Source organism: Punica granatum, chromosome 3, assembly GCF_007655135.1.
Source record: "Punica granatum isolate Tunisia-2019 chromosome 3, ASM765513v2, whole genome shotgun sequence".
Lineage (NCBI taxonomy): Eukaryota > Viridiplantae > Streptophyta > Magnoliopsida > Myrtales > Lythraceae > Punica > Punica granatum.
This window is the reverse complement of record NC_045129.1, coordinates 37,199,821-37,219,856: the sequence shown is the minus strand read 5'-3', so window position 1 is coordinate 37,219,856 and position 20,036 is coordinate 37,199,821. Positions and strand designations below refer to the sequence as shown.

The window sequence follows — 20,036 nt, the reverse complement described above, 5'->3', positions numbered from 1 at the left end:
TTGTTAGACCAAGTCTAAACAAGAATTTGATGATTAAGCAACCGAAACATATTATTTGTAAGCAATCGATATTTCTAACCCCGAACAACATTTGCAACTGATCCTTGGATTTGTCGGGTCAATAATCGGCCCATTTGCTCCGGATCCTTCACTTCGATCCATTGCGTAACATGCACGAGCTGTCGGACTGTTGGAAAGAGATGATGTTAGGGGGCAAAGAACGCCACGTGCTCGGCGCTTAACTAGAGTTGTGATGGACATGAAAGCATACATATATATATATATATATATATATAGGATCTTACGATTCTCGATCCTATGACTCTTTTCCGATTCTAAGTAGGATCACGTTCCTGGTATCCTTGTCCGATGGATTTGATGGATTTGCTATGTTATTAAGTTACGATCATCGGATCAGCATGTTTGTAGAATGGCACAAAATATACTCCTGGATATTTGAGGTCAACAAATATACTGACCTCTTTCCTGGGCAGATTTTGTCCCTGGTTGAATTCCCGGAGGAGCAATTGAAGGCCGCTGCTGTCAGCCTTCTGCTCATGCCATCGATTGATCCACTACATTGACATGAATAGACTACTCCCATATCAAAAATCATATCAAAGACAACTCAGGTGGTAAGTTGAAATGCTTCATTAATTCATAATCTTTTCAACTTGATCTATTCCTACTCAACATATGTATGGTTTTAAAAGCAGTTTAGTTCAAGAAATCATAACTTTTATTTGATTTTAAATATTTTAAAAATATCTCAAAACAAGTTTAACAATGAGATGATAAAATGCAATTAAAATCATTCTCAAGTCAAATTCAAAAAATCCTCTGACCACTAGATATGAATACAATCACTAAAGTCATCATTGAACATGAATCAATCCACATAGATTTTCATTAAGCCAAGCCCAGATAAGACTCGAGCACCAAAAGCCTAGACAAAACCAGAAACTAGGAACCTAAAAAAAAAAAAAAAACCACTAAACATCAGCGATTCAACTCCTCCTAAACCTAATCAAACCTCAATCAGAAAATATCCTCAGCTATCACCACATCATCTCAAATCAGTAACTATTAAGGGTATAAAATCTTTCTTTCCTGTTCCGATTTTGTCAAGTGGAGCGACTGATAATTGAGAATGGTGCTTTCCTTGGTTGTGGATTCATCGAGCCGGACTTAACCTATATTTACCATGGCGTAGGCCTGACAAGACTGAATTCGACCTTCCAAAGGAATCATTTCGGTCCAACATGGCCATGGCGAGAGTGGGAAAGCTCCTTGGGAGATCTTGGCCGCATCGCAGCCCATGTTAACCTTGTTTAGGCCATGCAAAGCCCCTCAGATTTAGGCTCTGGAGGGTGCTTGGAGGAGCCACTAGACAGTTACATAGGCCATGTGATTTCCTGATCGCAACCCCCAGCCGTGGATTGAGGTTGGCCAGGCTTGACAAAGTGCTGACCAAAGCTTTGTGTAAGCTCAAACTCGGTTTAAAATGTTTATACCCAAAGTGGATGAGTAATACTCGATCAATAATTTTTCTCAAAGTAGAATGAGATAGTTTACCCATTGGAAACTCGTAGGTTCTTTAAATTTGTGGTTTTGTTTATGAAACTGCATGTTATAGATTTGAATTGAGGAATATTTTACCGGAAGATGAGGTAAATGTCGTAAGAGAGATCTCAACATTCCGAAATTGAGAATGATATTGGCACTCCACTCCATTGCATTACAGCTCCATGGTATCATAGAAATTATAATGGCATTCCAAAAGCAAATGAGAAATTAATGGAAGAAAAGCTATAATACCGCATACAACGTACAGCTTATAAGATATTCTTTAGTAACAAGTTCATGGCGACAACTTAACACAAAAGATAGAGGCAAAGATGTTAAAGGGTAATAAAGAAAAACCGATAAACCGTATCAGATTTTATACTCCTGATCTGAGCACAATGAACTCTTTTAGATATTTGGATTGTCCCGACCGCTAATCCTGATCAGCTTTTGGAATGAAGAGCTTCGAAATTAAAAAATAGCCACACTCTGCAATTGTTCTCTATCGTCTAATGGCCGTTTCCTTGAGACTTGGCTCTCGATTAATGCTGCAAGGAGTTTCATGTCAAACAGTCAGCAGCCAAGCAGTAAATATTGGGTCATAGCTGTACAAAATCCCAAGACTTATGGACATACCTCGGGTTCAGCAGGTTTGGTTTCTTCGACTTTGACACCATCTTCACCTGTCAATGAGACTAAATATTTGAGAGTATTGCTCTCAAAAGTAATGAAGTTAAAAGATTCTTTAAATGCATTATTCCCATGACCATTATCCTCCAAGATGGATAAAATTATAAAGCATGCATAAACATAAATTCTATGCACAATGGCTGAATGCTCTTCAACCATTATCTAGATCCAGCATACTAAAGCGGGTTTTCCAAATGCAGGCATTAATCCAATTTTATAAAGCATTACCTCCATCCTCGGGAAGATCAGAGGTCCAGAGAGTGAGGTTATCTCTTAAGAGCTGCATGATCAGTGTGCTGTCCTTGTATGATTCCTCACTCAGAGTGTCCAACTCAGCAATTGCTTCATCAAAAGCTTGCTTTGCCAAATGGCAGGCCCTGCAAGTTCAGTTATGTCATCAAGTGTTGCCCCAACGACTGGCAGATTTTCCATAGGAACACTTATGAGAAAGAGTACCTTTCAGGGGAGTTCATTATCTCATAGTAAAAGACCGAGAAGTTGAGAGCAAGCCCAAGACGGATTGGGTGAGTCGATGGGAGATCCGTGTTGGCAGTTTTGGATGCAGCCTAAACGAATCGAATATGCAAAATATCAAGTGATAGCAGAAACTAATGAATAGAAATCGATATTCCTGACATGTGTACCGAGCAAATATCAAGTCAACATGCCTCGTAGCCCTTCAGCGACTGCTCAGCAGCCTCCTTCCTTTCTTGGTCAGTCTTGAACTCAGCAAGGTAGCGATAGTAGTCACCTTTCCTGGAATCACATAGGCAGCAATTTCCTTTAAAGGAGGCATTTCCATTTGAACTAATCGAAGATACAGAGAACACAGAGAAAACATTCCACCATATAAAACATGAATGCCATGATATATGGTTGCAGAAAAGGTCCAGGCAATGCATATGGCAAGAACAGCATTATGATAGATATCCTTCACCCTCGGATCAAAAGAAGCTTTTGAATAAAGGCCAGAATCATATACGCTTGCACTACTTGTATGACAGGATGATAAAATATTTCAATCAAATTCTTATCCAAAATCCAGTCATTCATAATCAAATGGCTTCCAGAATCTAGAACATATTCTGGGCAGACCCGACTGCGGTGCAGATGCGAAATCATGAGCCTGGAGTCATATTGTTTCACTTGAAGATCAGCTTATAACAACTGAAAAAGTTTTTCTTGAAGAACCTTACATTTTATAGTAGAAAACAGTGGCCTCTCCTGAGTTGGAGGAGGGGATCAGATGCTGGTCTATGATGGACAAAATGTCGCTGCAAATCTTGGAGAGCTCCTCCTCCACCTTCTGGCGGTAACCCTTAATCAGTTTAACGTTGTTCTCATTGCCCTTTGATTCTTCCTTCTGCTCAATCGAGGACATGATTCGCCAGGAGGCACGCCTTGCACCAATGACATTCTTGTAGCCAACAGAGAGCAGGTTCCTCTCCTCCACTGTCAGCTCCAGGTCGAGCTTGGCAACCTTTTTCATGCTTTCTACCATTTCTGAATCATAAAATTTCATCTTAGACAGAACCCCTTTCTCTATAGGATATTGAAATGAATGCAGAATTGGTGCTTATGTAAAATACAATTGTTGCCAATGTATGAGAGGTAATATCAATGGGAGAGCACTTTGATCAGAATATCACCCTCATATACCAACCATAGTCGAGGTACGGCCATTACATTTGATCACGAGATCTGACCAGGAAATAATCATAGCTAACTTCCACATTACCAGAGAACGTGATTGAGCAAAGAGTAAAACCAACAATTGAACAACCAGTATCACAAAACATGGGCAAAACTTTAATGCAACATCTTCTAACATGAGATCAAAGCAATTCTTTCCAATGACGCTATATTCACTATACTTGGTCGACTGACTCCGAGTCAATGTACGGCCAATAGTTCCACGGACCAAAGGATTTTAATATATATATATATATATACACAGAAATTGCCAGCCGTTGCTCAAGGCTCAGGAATCTCTCAATCATTTACAAGGTAAAGCATCGACATCCGGTAGATCAGGAAAAATTCCTAGGATTTGCCCTGCATTTCCTGATTTGCGCGAATGTGCATTTAATTATTCATTCTTAGTCTCTCTGCCGCCGAGAAATGCAACCTAAACTGCTCCCCAAGCTCACCGGCCCATAGATCGAGCACATGGAAAACCGAACAGCAACAAAATGTAGGGACATTACATTACACTACATAGTTAGTTAGATATGACATACCGTCATAGCGCTCGGCCTGCTCGGCGAGCTTGGCCATGTAAACGTGGGTCTCCCTTTCCTTCTCAGTCGACATTGCGGGGCTGGGGGGAGCAGGCGACACCCAAGAGAGAGATGAGATCGGCGATGATGGATCGTTCGGAGCAGTTGCGGAGAAGTCTTCTTCTTCTTCCAAGTTTTTAGCGAGAGAGAGAGAGAGAGAGATGTGAAATGAGAAAGGCAGGCAGGCAGAGGAAAGCGGAGGAGGGGAGAGGAGACGATGCGAGGGAAAAGGGGGAGGGTTTATATGCGGTGCGGAGCGACGTGTGGTTAAGGGTGGGAGAGCGAAGATCGGATCTGAACCGTCTGTTGTGGAGAATATTCGAGCTGTTTTTGAAAGTAAAGATCGAGCGCGAAATTCGTTTTCCTTTTTTTTTTTTTTCCCTTCTGTTATTATTGAATTACAAATGTAATTAACTATTTCGCTTCTGTAAAATAAAAAAAGTAAATAGATAATTACAGTTGGTAGGCTGAGTTTGATGAATAAATACTTTTTTTTTCAAATAACAACGTTATGTCGAGGTAAGATTCTTCAAGATTATCTCTTGTTTTCGAGTGTGAAAGGATGAAAATCTAATATGAATTTTGGAATTTTTAAACTATATATATTTGTTTGGGAAGCGGAGAAAGGCAAGGCAAAGTAGTGAGCCGTGGAATGTTTTAAAAAGTAGAAAATAGGGCAAACCATATTCTTACTCCTATAGCTTTACCCATTTTTCTATTTTCATTCTTTTCCTCCTTTTTTTTCTTCCTATTTTGGTCCTATTCCTTTACTCCATTTTCTATTTTAAACCTTCTATAACTTTTAATGTTAATAATAACGAGTTGTAGTGTCTTGGTTGCGCACGTCAAAGAAAGCCAATAAATAACAAACACGTGGCAATTTTTGCATTATTGTCGAACCGAACCGACTATTGATTTGATGACAATAGTCTCGGCTCGCATACCAACTATCAAACCAACTATGACCATACCAATTGTCTCTCTTCTCCTTTTCCTTCAACAATGGAAAGAGGGAAGCTCTTTCCGCTCGTGTCCTTTCTTTGCTCCTTTGTTCTTTCGGGCTTCATGGCTCTTTATCTCTTATGTTCTTTATTATCTCTTGATTTGTGTTTTGTTCTTTCCAAGATGCTATGGAGGCCGTGCCTTTTTCCCTTAGACGAATGAGGGGCAACTTAGAAACACCTAGAATCGTAGCTAGGGCATGGGTTGCTCTAATTCCGTCAACAATTCAACATCAAGCAAGAAACAAGGGCTTGATATATTGGAGAGGCCAGCTTCTCAAAACTCGTAGACAACACCACCCAATTCATGACCGAGTGAAAGAAATCAACTCAATTGTTGCCTCTAGCAACCCGGAGAAGGAATGAATAAATGCTTAAGAAATTGTAGTCTTGTTAGCTTTTGTCTATAGAATTTGAACATATGAGTGGGAGAGAAAAGTTACAGATTTGCAGAGATGGGAGGAAGAACAATTGTGTATAGTTGCAAAACTCTGTTTTTGATGCAGAGGTGTTGCAAATCGCGTGAGAGAAAGAGCTCAGTCGGAGTAATTAGTTTTCTGGACCTTTATTAGTGAATGGTAATCGGTCTGATCAATTAATCAGAACACCTGGGGAAGCATGCATGTTCATGGATTTAAACAGAATAAAAGAAAAGAAATATAGAGCCGAAATTGTTTTTCTTATGATTTAAAAAATGGAAACGTGGAATTTGTGATGAATCTATTTAGTGTTCCTCATCATAACTTCACAAATCAAGTAACAATAAAAAGTCCAAGAAATATCTGCAATTATAATTTATTCTCAAACTCGGATGACCAAATATAACTGCTGAACTCGGATCACGAACCAGCAAATTCCAAGTCCCATAAACTGATTAACACTGAAAAGTAAGGTTCTTCTTCAGCTATAGTTTTAATATTTCGCTGGATAATGCCAGCTAATTCCTCTCTCACACTTGCACCGGGGACACAGATGAGTGATTGGGCACAAAACCCCGATATACCTGCAGGACAGACAACTGGTTAAATGCAGCTGGTCGATTGCAGCCTTGGCAGCCTCAGTGGCCCCAGCCTTTGCAGCCTCGGCGGCCGTGGCGGCTGTGGCTGCCTTGGCAGCCTCAGCCTTGGCAAATGTGGCCGCGTTGGCAGCCTCGGAGGCCTTGGCATCTGTGGCGGCCCTGGCAGCCTCGGAGGCCTTGGCAGCCTCGGTGGCCCTGGCAGCCTCAGCCGTGGCAGCTGTGGCGGCCTTGGCAGCCCCAGCCTTGGCAGCCTTGGAGGCCTCGGCAGCATCGGTGGCCTCGGCAGCAGCGTTCTCCACGATCTTTTTCCCCCTCCTCCTGATGTACAGAAACAGTAATACGCCTGCAATGACGGCGACCCCGACTATTGCAGCGATAACCCATGTCGGAACTGATGATGAGGACGAGGATGATTCGTATGGATCGGCCCAGGTCGGAGGAGGGAAATAGTATGAGAACTGAGGATTCCTGTCATTCCCATTTCCATTGCTCGCCATTAGGAATGTATACGGCTGAATCACAAACAAAAACAAGATAACTTAATAATTAGCTCCCTTCATCTTTGCCTACGAAACAGTCACAGCCACCAGCAAAACGATCGAGATCACCCAGAAAACTAGTTCCCGGGAAAACAGAAAACAGAGGAATCATCAGAAAGCACCAAACTCTCCCCCCCCCCCCTCACTCTTTTTCCAGTAGTACTGCGAATCTGGAGCACCTATTTTGTTTTCCTAGAAAACGCGCAGAAACTCTGTTGCCACGAGATGCCAAATCGAGATAAGATAACAAATAAGTAAAATTTAGCAAACAATGGATTCATGTGGACAGCCCTGGACGGATGAATTACAGTAAAACATATTTTTTTTTGTTCTCGATATATCTAAAGACTCAAAAAAAGAAGAAGAAGCAGAAAGTAGTACGTACACTGGAACCAATCAGCAGTCATGAACATGCACCTCTCCACCGAGCAATCCTCACCAATTATATAACGAGATGGAGCTTTCTTTTGGTCAACTCGTCAACGATGTTAAAATGGAAAATTAATTTTAAAGAATAGTTTCCTTAATTTAAGAACATTGCGTAGTGGGGCGGCAATGTTGCAATCACTGTTGTTTACTATTTTATCTATAAAAAAAAAAACAAAGAAAACTCATGTCTTGTCGCCCGAGCACCATCCAAGCTGGTAGCCTAGTGAAACGGGCTTTGTCTTTTAAAAGGGAGATCAATAGATCGAAACTTGACTTAAATACGAAAGCGCTTGCCTTAGTAGACTCTTATCCTCAATCATATGGGAGCTGTTTTAGTCCACTATGCGCTTTGGTGAGATTATGGTGACTTAGGTGGATTGATGTCTCACCGAACCCTTTATCCATTTTGGTGAATGGAACATTCTATGGTGGCGATGGAGCTCCTCTGGTCTCCAGAGAGGAGTTGCTACGCTGGTCTCCCCCTCCTAATCTTTTGTTCAGTAAAAAAAAAAAATTATCTTGTCGCCCGGGCAGGATGACGATTGAAGATGACTGGACGAACATGAGTACAGTTGTATCCTAAACTTTATCATCCCAAGCCCATTCCCAATTCCAAACCACAGTGCGCGGCTCTACATTGACAGCCTCTCCGCTTTAGGCATCCTTTTCCTATTATTCGGTTTACGACTAACTTAGAACTCCAAAGGATTTATTGACTTTCATCAATCTCAGTTCCACACCTCAAAATCTCACTACTCATTTCCAAAATATCGTAATTGATTGTATAAAAATACATGCACGATCCGTGATATTGACATGACCATGACAATACAATAATAAAAATACTAATATAATGATAATAAAAATACTAGTTTAGAATATATTATTCACATTGATAAGTATTCAAATCCCGAAATTCAAAGAACAACGATTTCTTTTTATATTTCTCCCACTCAAATCTGTATATTCTTCTCCATTCTCAAAACTCTCCCTGTGTTGCCGTAAAAGTGAAATGGCAGAGGAATAAAAGCACCAATTATATAGGAAGACAAGGTGAGCTACACGATTAAGTTACTATCTTCATTCACTGTGCTGCTACAGTGACCTTGGGCCATCGTAATACGCGTGTCACAGCCTTATAAAAAGCACCACTTATATAGGAAGTCAAGGTGAGCTAACGTCCACTCAAACTATTATGCCGTACCGTTATCGAAAAAGATTTAGGTAAAATATGTACTATCTTCATTCGACCTTTTAAAGCACATCAACAGCAATGAATGCTCGAAAGCTTGGCGGTAGAAGCCAAGAATGACAAGTGGCCAGCGTGGAAGAAATGCATAAATTATGATTAAATGATGCTCAAGGGCAAGGACAGTTTGACACTCGGAGAGTTAAATTGAAACATATATAAAAGGAACGAGTAGAAGGTCCTGAGCCACTATCACGTTAATACCGTGATGGAACCAAATTAGCTTGTTTGTCAGGTATGATCGCAATAGATGATGATTATTAAAGTTGTTTGAAGTTGTTATATGAAAGTGGTGTTGTTTGTTAGAGTTTGATTTAATCAGTGTATGAATATTCGGTAGTCTTAAGTTAATGATCAACTCTGATATTATTATATAGTTATAAAGATAATTGATTGTTAATGAATTTAGTAAGTATTTGTATATATTGTATAACGTGTTGTGTTTTGTGAATTGAATGACCGACTGGAGTATGCTAGTATTATCTATACTTGGTTGACCGACTCCGAGTCAATATTATCTATACTTGGTTTCGCAATTGTATTTTAGAATCACAATTCTAATTTAATTCTACTCACTGCAAAACAAAATAACTCATACAAAGTCAAAGAGTGGATCCCATTTTTATCACTTTTTCCCACAACAAAACAACATAACTCATACAAAGTCAAAGGGTGGGCCCCATTTATACCACTCAAAATCAAAATCAAAATCTGATTTTAAAATCCTACTATGAAACCAAACACCACCTTAGTCTCTCTGCCATCGAGAAATGCAACCTAAACTGCTCCTCGAGCTCACCGGCCCATAGATCGAGCACATCGAAGGCTGAACAGCAACGAAATGTAGGGACATTACATTACATTGTTAGTTAGATAGATATGACATACCGTCGTAGTGCTTGGCTTGCTCGGTGAGCTTGGCCATGTAAACGTGGGTCTCCCTTTCCTTCTCAATCGACATTGCGGGGCTGGGGGAGCAGGCGACACCCAAGAGAGAGATGAGATAGACGATGATGGATCGTTCGGAGCAGTTGTGGAGAAGCCTTCTTCTTCTTCCAAGTTTATGGCGAGAGAGGAGAAAATTTTGAATGATCATATCTCATAATGATGTGGTGATGATGAACCAATAAGATTGTTTTAATTAAGAAGACTTTCCACAATTAATCGAGTGATTAACACTTATTATTTAGTTTATTACAATTTAATTGGTTCTTCCTCATCCCATGTGGTGAGATAGGATCACCTAATAATCTCTCGCAAGAGAGAGAAAGAGATGTGAAATGAGAAAGGCAAGCAGGCAGAGGAAAGCGGAGGAGGGGAGAGGAGACGATGCGAGGGAAAATGGGAAGGGTTTAGATACGGTGCGGAGCGACGTGTGGTTAAGGGTGGGAGAGCGAAGATCAGATCTGACCATTTGCTGTGGAGAATATTCGAGCTGTTTTTGAAAGTAAAGAACGAGCGCGAAATTCATTTTCCTTTTTTTTCCCTTATGTTATTATTGAATTAAAAATGTAATTGACGATTTCACTTTTGTAAAAAATAATAATAATAAATAGATAATCACAGTTGACAGGTTGAGTTTGCTGAATAAATACTTTTTTCGAACAACAATGTTATGTCGAGGTAAGATTCTTCAAGATTATATCCTGATTTCGAGTATGAAAGGATGAAAATCTAATATGAATTTTGGAATTTTTAAACTTTATATAATTGGTTGGGAAGTGGAGAAAGGCAGGGCAAAGTAGTGAGCCATGGAATGTTTATAAGTAGAAAATAGGAAAAACTATGCTCTTTAGTCCCATAGCTTTACCCATTTTTCTATTTTCATTCTTTTCCTTATTTTTTTCTATATTGGTCCTATTCCTTTACTCCATTTTCTATTTTAAACCTTCTGTAACTTTTACTGTTAATAATAACGAGTTGTAGTGTCTTGGTTGCCCACATCAAAGAAAGCCAATAAATAGCAAACACGTGGCAATTTTCGTATTATTATTAAACCGAACCGACTATTTATTTGATGACAGTAGTCTCTGCTCGTATACCAACTACCAAACCAACTATGATCATACTAGTTGTCATTCTTCTCCTTTTTCTTCAACAATGGAAAGAGGGAAGCTCTTTCCACTCGTGTCCTTTTCTCTACTCATTTGTTCTTTCGGACTTCATGGCTCTCTCTCTTATGTTCTTTATTATCTCTTGATTTGTGTTTTGTTCTTTTCAAGATGCTATGGAGGCCGTGCCTTTTTCCCTTAGACGAATGTGGGGCAACTCAGAAACACCTAGAATCGTAGCTAGGGCATGGGTTACTCTAATTCCGTCGACAATTCAACATCAAGCAAGAAACAAGGGCTTGATATATTGGAGAGGCCAGCATATTTGTACAGATCAGCATTACATAACAGAAAAGGTTATAGAAGGACAAGATGAGAATAAAAATCAGACATACGGGTCTGAAACAGAAAAGGAATGAAAATAGAAAAAACTATAAAAAAAAGATGAAAATAGAAAAAAAGGAGCAGGGCTAAAACTATACTTTTTCATACAAAACAGGGGTCCTATTAAAGATTTTTGAATAAGGTCAGTCTTTATAGCAACTTCTTAGATCGGGTCATTAAGGCATGAGAATAGTAGTATCCAATGTACCAGTGTTATCAGAACCGGACCGGATGATGAACCGGAAGGGGTACGGGGTCATGGGTTTATGGGTCCAACCGGGGGTTCGATGGGTCGGACCGCTCGTTTACTTAAAATAAAATAAATATTCATATTATTAAAAAAATTATGATAATTAAGATAAAAGTATGATGATTTTAAAGAAATATAACAATAGTATAAGAAAGTATCTATATTTAATATTTCTTACTTCAAAATAAATATTTTATTTTAATAAGTACTTAAAAGTAGAGTTAAAAGAACAAAAAAGTGGTGGTGGCTTGGTTGGTAGTATGCTAATATGAAAAGTAAGAGGTCATGAGTTCAAATCTTTACACAACCAACCAATTTTTACATTAAATAGGAAACCCATAAAAACCCATAGAACCGGCCGGTTTAATGAAATTTTGCTTAAAACCGGCCGGTTCAATGGGTCCGGCGGTTCAAAGCTGCCATTTCGGTTTTTAGGCGAACCGGACCGGACTTGGTGCCGGTTCCCGGTCCGACCGGTCGAACCGGCCGGTCCGGTCCGGTTCTGATAACAATGCAATGTACAATGTCCAATTGAGTTAAACTTGCCAAATTACAATGTATTACGGGATAGATCAAACTTCGATTTTTTCCATCGGATCATATTCAACCGTTTCCTTGCTTTTAAAATCGAAACTTATGTCCATTCTGAGTAAGGAAATGTCTACCTCGTACCGAGTAATGACCTTATTCGGTACTTAATATCGTTTCTAGTATAATTTGTACCATAACTAAAAAAAAAAGGGTATAATTTGTAACCAAAGTGGCCTCACACTTTAGTTATGTCTACACCGTACGTCCAATGATGAGCAGGGTGCTCGTCCGGCGGCTATTGAACCCGCAGCCGCGCCTCGTCCCCTTCCTCCACCCCCGACCACGGAGTCCGCCCACCCCAGCCTCCTGGCAGCCAGCTCCTCCGCCGCCGACAGAATGCAGCTCCTCCGGGTCTGCACCATCCTCTTCCAGCAGCAGCACTCCCCTGACTCTCGCCTCCACGCCAACCTCCTCTCGGCCGTCCACAGCCCTCACTCCCGTCCCCTTGCTGCCGCCGAGCTCTTCCTCCAAGTCTGCAACACCTTCCCGCTCTCATGGCGCCCCTCCTACCGCTTCTACCACTTCACCCGTACCCTCCCCGACTTTCCCCACTCCACTGTCACTCTCAACAAGATGCTCGACGTCATCGGCAAGTCCCGCAACATCGACTTCTTCTGGGATGTCCTCAACGACATGGCCCGCCGCCTCCTTGTCAATGACAAGACCTTTAATATCGCCCTCAAGACCTTGGCTCAGGTAAGGGAGCTCAACAAGTGCGTCAAGTTCTTCCACTTGATGAATGAGAACGGATGGGAGTACAAGGTCGAGACTCTGAGCAGAGTTGTTGAGACTCTCTGCCGGGCCAAGGTCGCCGATGAGGCCAAATTTCTGGTCTTCAAGCTGAAGGAATGCGTTCAGCCCAACGGAGTTATTTATGGGTGGTCGATCAAGGGGTTCTGTGATGTGGGCGATCTGATTGAGGCATGTCGGGTGTGTGGAATCTCATGGTCGATCAAGGGTTCGAACCTGATATACGTCCGATGGAATCGGTCATGGAGACCCTTTTCAAGACTAATCGATACGGCGAGGCTCTGAAGCATTTCCAGATGATGAGGGTGAGGACAATGGAGAAATATAGATAGATCCCCATTTGCTGTTGTATCGGTTTTATTTTTATTCAAACTCGTTTTCATCCACCAAACCGAAAATAATTTGCTGGGTCATAAAAGGGAGCAGAGCTCAGTCGGAGTAATTAGTTTTCTGGACCTTTATTAGTGAATGGTAATCGGTCTGATCAATTAATCAGAACACCTGGGGAAGCATGCATGTTCATGGATTTAAACAGAATAAAAAAAGAAATACAAAGCCGAAATTGTTTTTCTTATGATTTAAAAAATGGAAACGTGGAATTTATATCAGCAGATATGTGATGAATCCAATTACTGTTCCTCATCATAACTTCACAAATCAAGTAACAAAAAAAAGTCCAAGAAATATCTGCAATTACAATTTATTCTCAAACTCGGATGACCAATATAACTGCTGAACTCAGATCATGAACCAGCAAATTCCAAATCCGATAAACTGATTAACACTGAAAAGTAAGGTTCTTCTGCTACTATAGTTTTTATTTTTTCGCTGGACAAGGCCAGCTAATTCCTGTCTTACACTTGCACCAGGGACCCAGAGAAGTGATTGGGCACAAAACCCTGATATGCCTGCAGGATGGACAAATGGTTATAGGCAGCTGGTCGATTGCATCCTTGGCAGCCTGTGCAGCCTCAGTGGCCCCAGCCTTGGCAGCCTCGGCGGCCGTGGCGGCTGTGGCTGCCTTGGCAGCCTCAGCCTTGGCAAATGTGGCGGAGTTGGCAGCCTCGGAGGCCTTGGCAGCGGTGGCGGCCCTGGCAGCCTCGGAGGCCTTGGCAGCCTCGGTGGCCCTGGCAGCCTCAGCCTTGGCAGCTGTGGCGGCCTTGGCAGCCTCAGCCTTGGCAGCCTCGGAGACCTCGGCAGCCTCGGTGGCCTCAGCAGCAGCATTCTCCGCGATCTTTTTCCCCCTCCTCATGATGTACAGAAGCAGTAATACGCCTGCAATGACGACGACCACTACTATTGCAGCGATAACCCATGTCGGAACTGATGATGAGGACGAGGATGATTGGTATGGATCGGCCCAGGTCGGAGGAGGGAAATAGTATGAGAACTGAGGATTCCCGTCATTCCCATTTCCATTGCTCGCCATTAGGAATGTATTCGGCTGAATCACAAACAAAAACAAGATAACTTATTAGCTCCCTTCATCTTTGCCTACCAAAGAGTCACAGCCACCAGCAAAACGATCGAGATCACCCAGAAAACTAGTTCCCGGGAAAACAGAAAACAGAGGAATCATCAGAAAGCACCAAACTCTCCCCCCCTCACTCCTTTTCCAGTAGTACTGCGAATCTGGAGCACCTATTTTGTTTTCCTAGAAAACACGCAGAAACTCTGTTGCCACGAGATGCCAAATCGAGATAAGATAACAAATTAGTAAAATTTAGCGAACACTGGATTCATGTGGACAGCCCTGGACGGATGAATTACAGTAAAACATATTTTTTTTGTTCTCGATATATCTGAAGACTCAAAAAAAGAAGAAGAAGCAGAAAGTAGTACGTACACTGGAAACCAATCAGCAGATGAGCTTGCACCTCTCTACCAAGCAATCCTCACCAATTATATAACGAGATGGAGCTTTCTTTTGGTCAACTCGTCAACGATGTTAAAATGGAAAATTAATTTTAAAGAATAGTTTCCTTAATTTAAGGTTTTAACAAAGAAAACTCATGTCTTGTCGCCAGGGCACCATCCAAGCTGGTAGCCCAGTGGAACGGGGTTTGTCTTCCAAAAGAAGGGTGTCGAAACTCGGTTTAAATACGAAAGCGCTTTCGTTAGTAGACCCTTATCCGTAACCATATGAGAGCTGTTTTGGTCCACTGTGTACTTTGATGGGGGTAATGGTGATTTCGGTGGGCTGATGTCTCACTGAATCAATTACCCATTCGGGCGAATGGAACATTTCATGACGGCTATGGAGTTCCTCTGGTCTCTAGAGAGTAGTTGCTACGCTGGTCTCCATCTCCCAACCTTTTATTTAGCAAAAAAAAAATAATGTCTTGTCGCTCGAGCTGGATGACGATTGAAGATGACTGGACGAACATGAGTACAATTGTATCCTAAACTCTGATCATCCTAAGCCCCTTCCCAGTTCCAAAACACAGTGGCGGCCTTACATTGAAAGCCTCTCAGCTTTAGGCATCATTTTCCTATTACTCGATTTACGACTAACTCAGGTCGCCAAAGGATTTATTGACTCCCATCAATCTTAGTTTCACACCTCAAAATCTCACTACTCATTTCCAAAATATTGTAATTAATCATATAAAAATACATACACGATCCGTGATATTGACATGATCATGACAATACAATTCTAAAAATACCAATATAATGATAATAAAAATACTAATTTAGAATATATTACTCACATTGATAAGTATCCAAATCCCGAAATTCAAAGAACAACGATTCCTTTTTATTTTTTCCCCACTCAAATCTGCATGTTCCTCTCCATTCTCAAAATTCTCTCTGTGTTGCCGTAATAGTGAAATGGTGGAGGAATAAAAGCAACAATTATATAGGAAGACAAGGTGAGCTACATGATTAAGTACTATCTTCATTCACGGTGCTGCTACAGTGACCTTGGGTCACCGTAACACCCGTGTCACAGCCTTGTATGGCGGGTGAGGCTCACGTCTCCCTTACCATCCAAGGCTAGGCGGGGCAGGGTTGACCCGGGTAAAAGTGAAATGACAGAGGAATAAATGTGCGGTACCATTGTCGAAAAAGATATCGTAAAATATGTGCTATCTTCATTCAACCTTTCAAAGCGCATAAACAGAATCTACATAAAAAAGCACATCAACAGCAGTGAATGCTCGACAGATGGCACATCTCCTTCACACCTGATGAAACTTAATGTCGAGTTAGCTTGCGGTGGAAGCCAAACTTTTATTTGGATTGTAAGTTAAAAAAAATTAATTTTAATTTTAACTCAACGCACTACACAATAAAAATACATATTTTTCAAGTTAAAAATTTTAATTTTAACTTTAACTCAACACACTATACAATAAAAATACACGTTTTCCAAGTTAAATTTATACTCTGATCTCATTTGTCTTTTTCCACAATCAAAATCAAAATTACTTTAACTCTGAATCCAAACGCATCACAAGAGTCCAAATGGCCAGCGTGGAAGAAATGCATAAATTATGATTAAATATGATGCTCAAGGACCAGGAGAGTTTGACACTTGGAAAGTTAAATTGAAAAATATATAAAAGGAACGAGTAGTAGGTCCTGAGCTACTATCACGTTAATAACCTGATGGACCAAATTAGCTTCTTTGTCAGGTGTGATTGCCATAGATAATGATTATTGAAGTTGTTTGAAGTTATTCCGTAAAAATTGTATTGTTCGTTAGAGTTTGATTTAATCAGTATATGAATGTTTGGTGGTGTTGAGTTAATGATTAAGTCTAATATTATTATACAGTTATACAGATAATTTATTATTAATGAATTTAATAATTACTTGTATATATTGTATAACATGTTGTGTTTGGTGAATTAAATGACGGACTCGGGTATGCTAGAATTAGGAGTGTGCACGGATACCGGGTATACCCAAAATCGATCGGAATCAACCCGTTATGGTAGGGTCCTAATAGCTTATATTGAAAATAGAATAGGGTCCGGGTATTAAAATCAAGAACTGGTGAAAATCGATTACAGTTCCGATTCCTACTATGGTACTTAGAACCATTACCGGTTGATACTTACTAATTAAAAAAAAAAAAGAGAGTAAAGTTACAAAGTAGACCCTAGACATAGCAAATGGATGAACTCAGTCTCAAGACTCTCGACTCTGGTTGTCGCTGTTTGTCTCCCATTCTCTCTCGACCTATCCGTGGCTGTCACTCCCAGCCTCCTGCTACCTTGCATTCCTTTCCGTTGGCCGTCGCTCCCGCTGAAGCCTGTCGTGTGGCCTTGGCCCATGTCTGTCTCTTACTCAATCACTCTCTCTCGAGTCTCGGCAGTCGGCCCTATGGGCTGTGACTGTCGGTGACTAGCTCCGGCTGCTGCTCTTGGAAGAGATAAGGTGATGAGTCATCTTTCTTTTTGTGAAATTATTTTTAGTTCTTTACTTTTAGTAATATTAACAACTATGATCATTTGATATGCAAACTTGTTTCTTCAGTTGGGGGTTGCTGCCGTGAATCTAGTTGCAGGAGAAAAGCCTGCAGATGTGTACTCAGGAATAGCTTCTAAATAAGGCCAATTTCCATTCCATAAGAGATATTGAGCGAGCTCTCTTTAGTAGGTATCCTCTCCCAATAAAAATGAGCAACGAGGTGATGGAAAAAGAGCAGCAAATTAAACTTTTTTGGCAAATAAAACAGAAAAGAACGAATATATACATCTTCTCAAGCCAAATGTCTATCTAAATAAAGTATGCAACAAACGAATCTGACCTTCTTGCATGTTTTCAGGAGTTTGATGTTGTACCTCTGAATGAATTAAGAGTTTACTTTTTCTCACAGAATTTGATAATTTCACCACCGTTATGCTTCTTAGTTTTGAATGTGGCATGTTTTCCTTGTATTTACATGCATTTCATTATGAGAATGCACATTAGTCGAGCAGGAATCTAATTGGACTTTTCTCTTTTATACTTATTTGGGAAATCTTACTGCAGATTTCTAGATATAATGCGGAGCGATGCACAAAAAGATCCTGCAATTTTCCCAGATGCAGAACATGCAAAGGTGTTAGTGAATCAGATCATTTTTCACCCTCTTATGGATTAGCTGGGGAAGATTAATATCAGCCCCGTCAAATTTGGATAACTTTTAAGTTTATGAGCTGATTGATTTGAAATTTGTAATTCCCAGCATGAGGAAATTCGAGTTAATAGTTTTTGGACTATTTTTCAGGTAGATAGGAAACCAGGTCCTCGACGAGCATGACAGACCATAGACCAGCTTTGATATATTCTCACTTCTTAGTCACTTGCTTTCCTTATCTGCTCCTTTGATGGTGGCATTTAACTCTAATATTCATGTTCATGTATTTCGACAAGTACTCTAATATACATGTCTTGGACTTTTGAATTGGGAAATGTTAGCACAAGCAGAGTCGATTCTAGGTACTCTAGGTATTGGAAAAATAAAATATTTACAGGTTCCACCGAGTACTCGGAATCTGTGGTATACCACAGGTTCCAAGTAAGTTTTGGTTTCAGAATAGGGTTCGGTTTCAAAATATTGGAACCTATCCCTTACAGGGTAGGGTCCGGGTATCGTGAAAAAAAAGGATACCCAGAACTGATTACCGCTAGCTAGTATTATATATATGAACACTTAGTTGTTTAAAAATATATTTTTTATTTAATTGTAGTTCATTTTACTGTGAAATTTTATGTTCACTGAGATGCAATTCACATTCTGCATATTATATTTCCAAATGGATTAGAGATTAGCTTGGCTGAGCAGGAGAACCATTTTTAACAGCGGGAATCAACTTGGAAGACTTCCTAGATACCCTTGTTTATTTATATTTTGCAAATAATTAAACTATTATAAGAGAAGTTTGAAAGTACGTTATGGTCTGAAATATTTTTTTTTGTATAATTATTCTTTTGGTAATTAGAGATCAGGAATAATCTATTGGGATTATTAACATGATGAGAGCTTGATTACGAGTAGACAAACAAGCACTTCTACTGGAGTAGCACCATATTTGGTCAACCACACCCCAAACCAACAATTGAACAACCAGTATCACAAAACATGGGCAAAACTTTAATGCAACATCTTCTAACATAAGATCAAAGCAATTCTTTCCAATGACGACGCTATATTCACTATACTTGATCGATGGACTCCGAGTCAATGTACGGCCAATAGTTCCTCGGACCAAAGGATTTTAATATTTTTATTTTATTTTTTTTAACAGAAATTGCCGGCCGTTGCTCAAGGCTCAGGATTCTCTCAATCAATTACAAGGTAAAGCATCAACATCCGGTAGATAAGGAAAAATGCTCCCCAAGCTCACCGGCCCATAGATCGAGCACATGGAAGACCGAAAGGCAACAAAATGCTCCTCATCTATTATTTCATTCCGAATTAAGCTCTAATACACACAAATTAGCAATCTATTAGTCTAATCTACACGTAATTAAGTACATAGCAACAAAGATAGGAGCTAAGAAGCTCCATCTCGGTTCTGGACAGAGGGAAAAAGCCGGCCCCACTATATATTTTCTTACTTGTTCGGGAAGAGCAACCTTTTAATCACCCTAAGCTCGGAAATGGATGTTTCCTTACTAAATTAGGTAGGCAGTCGCGTAATTAGGAATTTTAGGGTTATTTTGGCAGAGTCTCATCACATGAGAATGATCAAAAGTACAATATACTGAAAATAACCCTCTATTTATAGGCAAATAGGAGTCGGGAATAATATATTTTGATAGCAAATCTGATAGCATTCAATTGTGAGTGGTATTCTTCTGCATGTTTCATGAGCTGACTTGAACTTGAAACCCCTCCGAGGAAGTTACGCTCCTTAACCACCAAGGAAGTCCTATTGGGTTGATGACTACACTTTTTGAGGATTTCTATGATATCATATGGAATCTAAGTTGCAAACATTGCAAAACAAGCGAAGCAGAACCTCTTTATTCGGTTAACTTTATCGTGACTCATGCTTTACCCACCCCCTACTTTATGAAAAAGTTTCATAAGATCAAATGTTGAGCGGTTCTACTTGTCTTTCGGTGCAATTATTCTCAAGAAGATGAGAACTGAACCTTTCGTAGAATAACAAATGTTCGATTGTGTTGCTAGGGTAATTTCATATGCCCCTCCAGCTCGCCTCCCCCCTCCGGAACTCACAAAATCAGCCATAAACCTAAATTTAGGACTTCGTTTTGATTTGTGTTTTGTTCTTT

The 20,036-nt window shown here is 40.3% G+C and overlaps 4 protein-coding genes and 1 long non-coding RNA gene across 6 annotated transcripts; 2 read left to right on the top strand and 3 right to left on the bottom strand.

The window, feature by feature from the left end:
- Positions 1–1,752: 1,752 nt before the first annotated feature.
- Positions 1,753–4,762, bottom strand: LOC116201509 (14-3-3-like protein GF14 iota). The gene is made up of 7 exons (XM_031532772.1): positions 4,497–4,762; positions 3,453–3,759; positions 2,925–3,012; positions 2,713–2,822; positions 2,485–2,633; positions 2,203–2,249; positions 1,753–2,114 (listed from the first exon to the last, which is right to left on the bottom strand). The coding sequence occupies exons 1-7, from the start codon at positions 4,567–4,569 to the stop codon at positions 2,109–2,111; spliced, it is 780 nt and encodes a 259-aa protein (XP_031388632.1). The 5' UTR covers positions 4,570–4,762; the 3' UTR covers positions 1,753–2,108.
- A 1,531-nt stretch (positions 4,763–6,293) lies between these two features.
- LOC116198699 (ice-structuring glycoprotein-like) lies at positions 6,294–7,626 on the bottom strand. Of its 2 annotated transcripts, none has more exons than XM_031528922.1 (2): positions 7,479–7,626; positions 6,294–7,066 (listed from the first exon to the last, which is right to left on the bottom strand). In XM_031528922.1, the coding sequence occupies exon 2, from the start codon at positions 7,049–7,051 to the stop codon at positions 6,449–6,451; it is 603 nt and encodes a 200-aa protein (XP_031384782.1). In that variant the 5' UTR covers positions 7,052–7,066; positions 7,479–7,626; the 3' UTR covers positions 6,294–6,448. The 2 variants fall into 2 exon arrangements, with proteins under 2 accessions (XP_031384782.1, XP_031384783.1); XM_031528923.1 differs by lacking the exon at positions 7,479–7,626 and adding an exon at positions 7,240–7,430.
- Positions 7,627–12,113: 4,487 nt separating this feature from the next.
- On the top strand, positions 12,114–13,082 carry LOC116200605 (putative pentatricopeptide repeat-containing protein At1g26500). Its single transcript, XM_031531438.1, has 2 exons — positions 12,114–12,131; positions 12,267–13,082. The coding sequence occupies exons 1-2, from the start codon at positions 12,114–12,116 to the stop codon at positions 13,080–13,082; spliced, it is 834 nt and encodes a 277-aa protein (XP_031387298.1).
- A 376-nt stretch (positions 13,083–13,458) lies between these two features.
- On the bottom strand, positions 13,459–14,849 carry LOC116198655 (predicted GPI-anchored protein 23). The gene is made up of 2 exons (XM_031528853.1): positions 14,644–14,849; positions 13,459–14,241 (listed from the first exon to the last, which is right to left on the bottom strand). The coding sequence occupies exon 2, from the start codon at positions 14,224–14,226 to the stop codon at positions 13,615–13,617; it is 612 nt and encodes a 203-aa protein (XP_031384713.1). The 5' UTR covers positions 14,227–14,241; positions 14,644–14,849; the 3' UTR covers positions 13,459–13,614.
- A 2,058-nt stretch (positions 14,850–16,907) lies between these two features.
- On the top strand, positions 16,908–18,483 carry LOC116199149. Its single transcript, XR_004155478.1, has 3 exons — positions 16,908–17,186; positions 17,286–17,408; positions 17,784–18,483. It is a non-coding gene; the product is annotated as an uncharacterized LOC116199149 (long non-coding RNA).
- Positions 18,484–20,036: the final 1,553 nt, after the last annotated feature.

Coding starts and splice junctions, on each gene's coding strand:
- LOC116201509 (XM_031532772.1), bottom strand. CDS start 4,569: ATGTCGACTGAGAAGGAAAGGGAGACCCACGTTTACATGGCCAAGCTC. Junction 2,823..2,924: donor AGTCGCTGAAGGGCTACGAG/GCATGTTGACTT, acceptor CGATTCGTTTAG/GCTGCATCCAAAACTGCCAA. Junction 2,634..2,712: donor ATAATGAACTCCCCTGAAAG/GTACTCTTTCTC, acceptor CTGAACTTGCAG/GGCCTGCCATTTGGCAAAGC.
- LOC116198699 (XM_031528922.1), bottom strand. CDS start 7,051: ATGGCGAGCAATGGAAATGGGAATGACAGGAATCCTCAGTTCTCATAC.
- LOC116198655 (XM_031528853.1), bottom strand. CDS start 14,226: ATGGCGAGCAATGGAAATGGGAATGACGGGAATCCTCAGTTCTCATAC.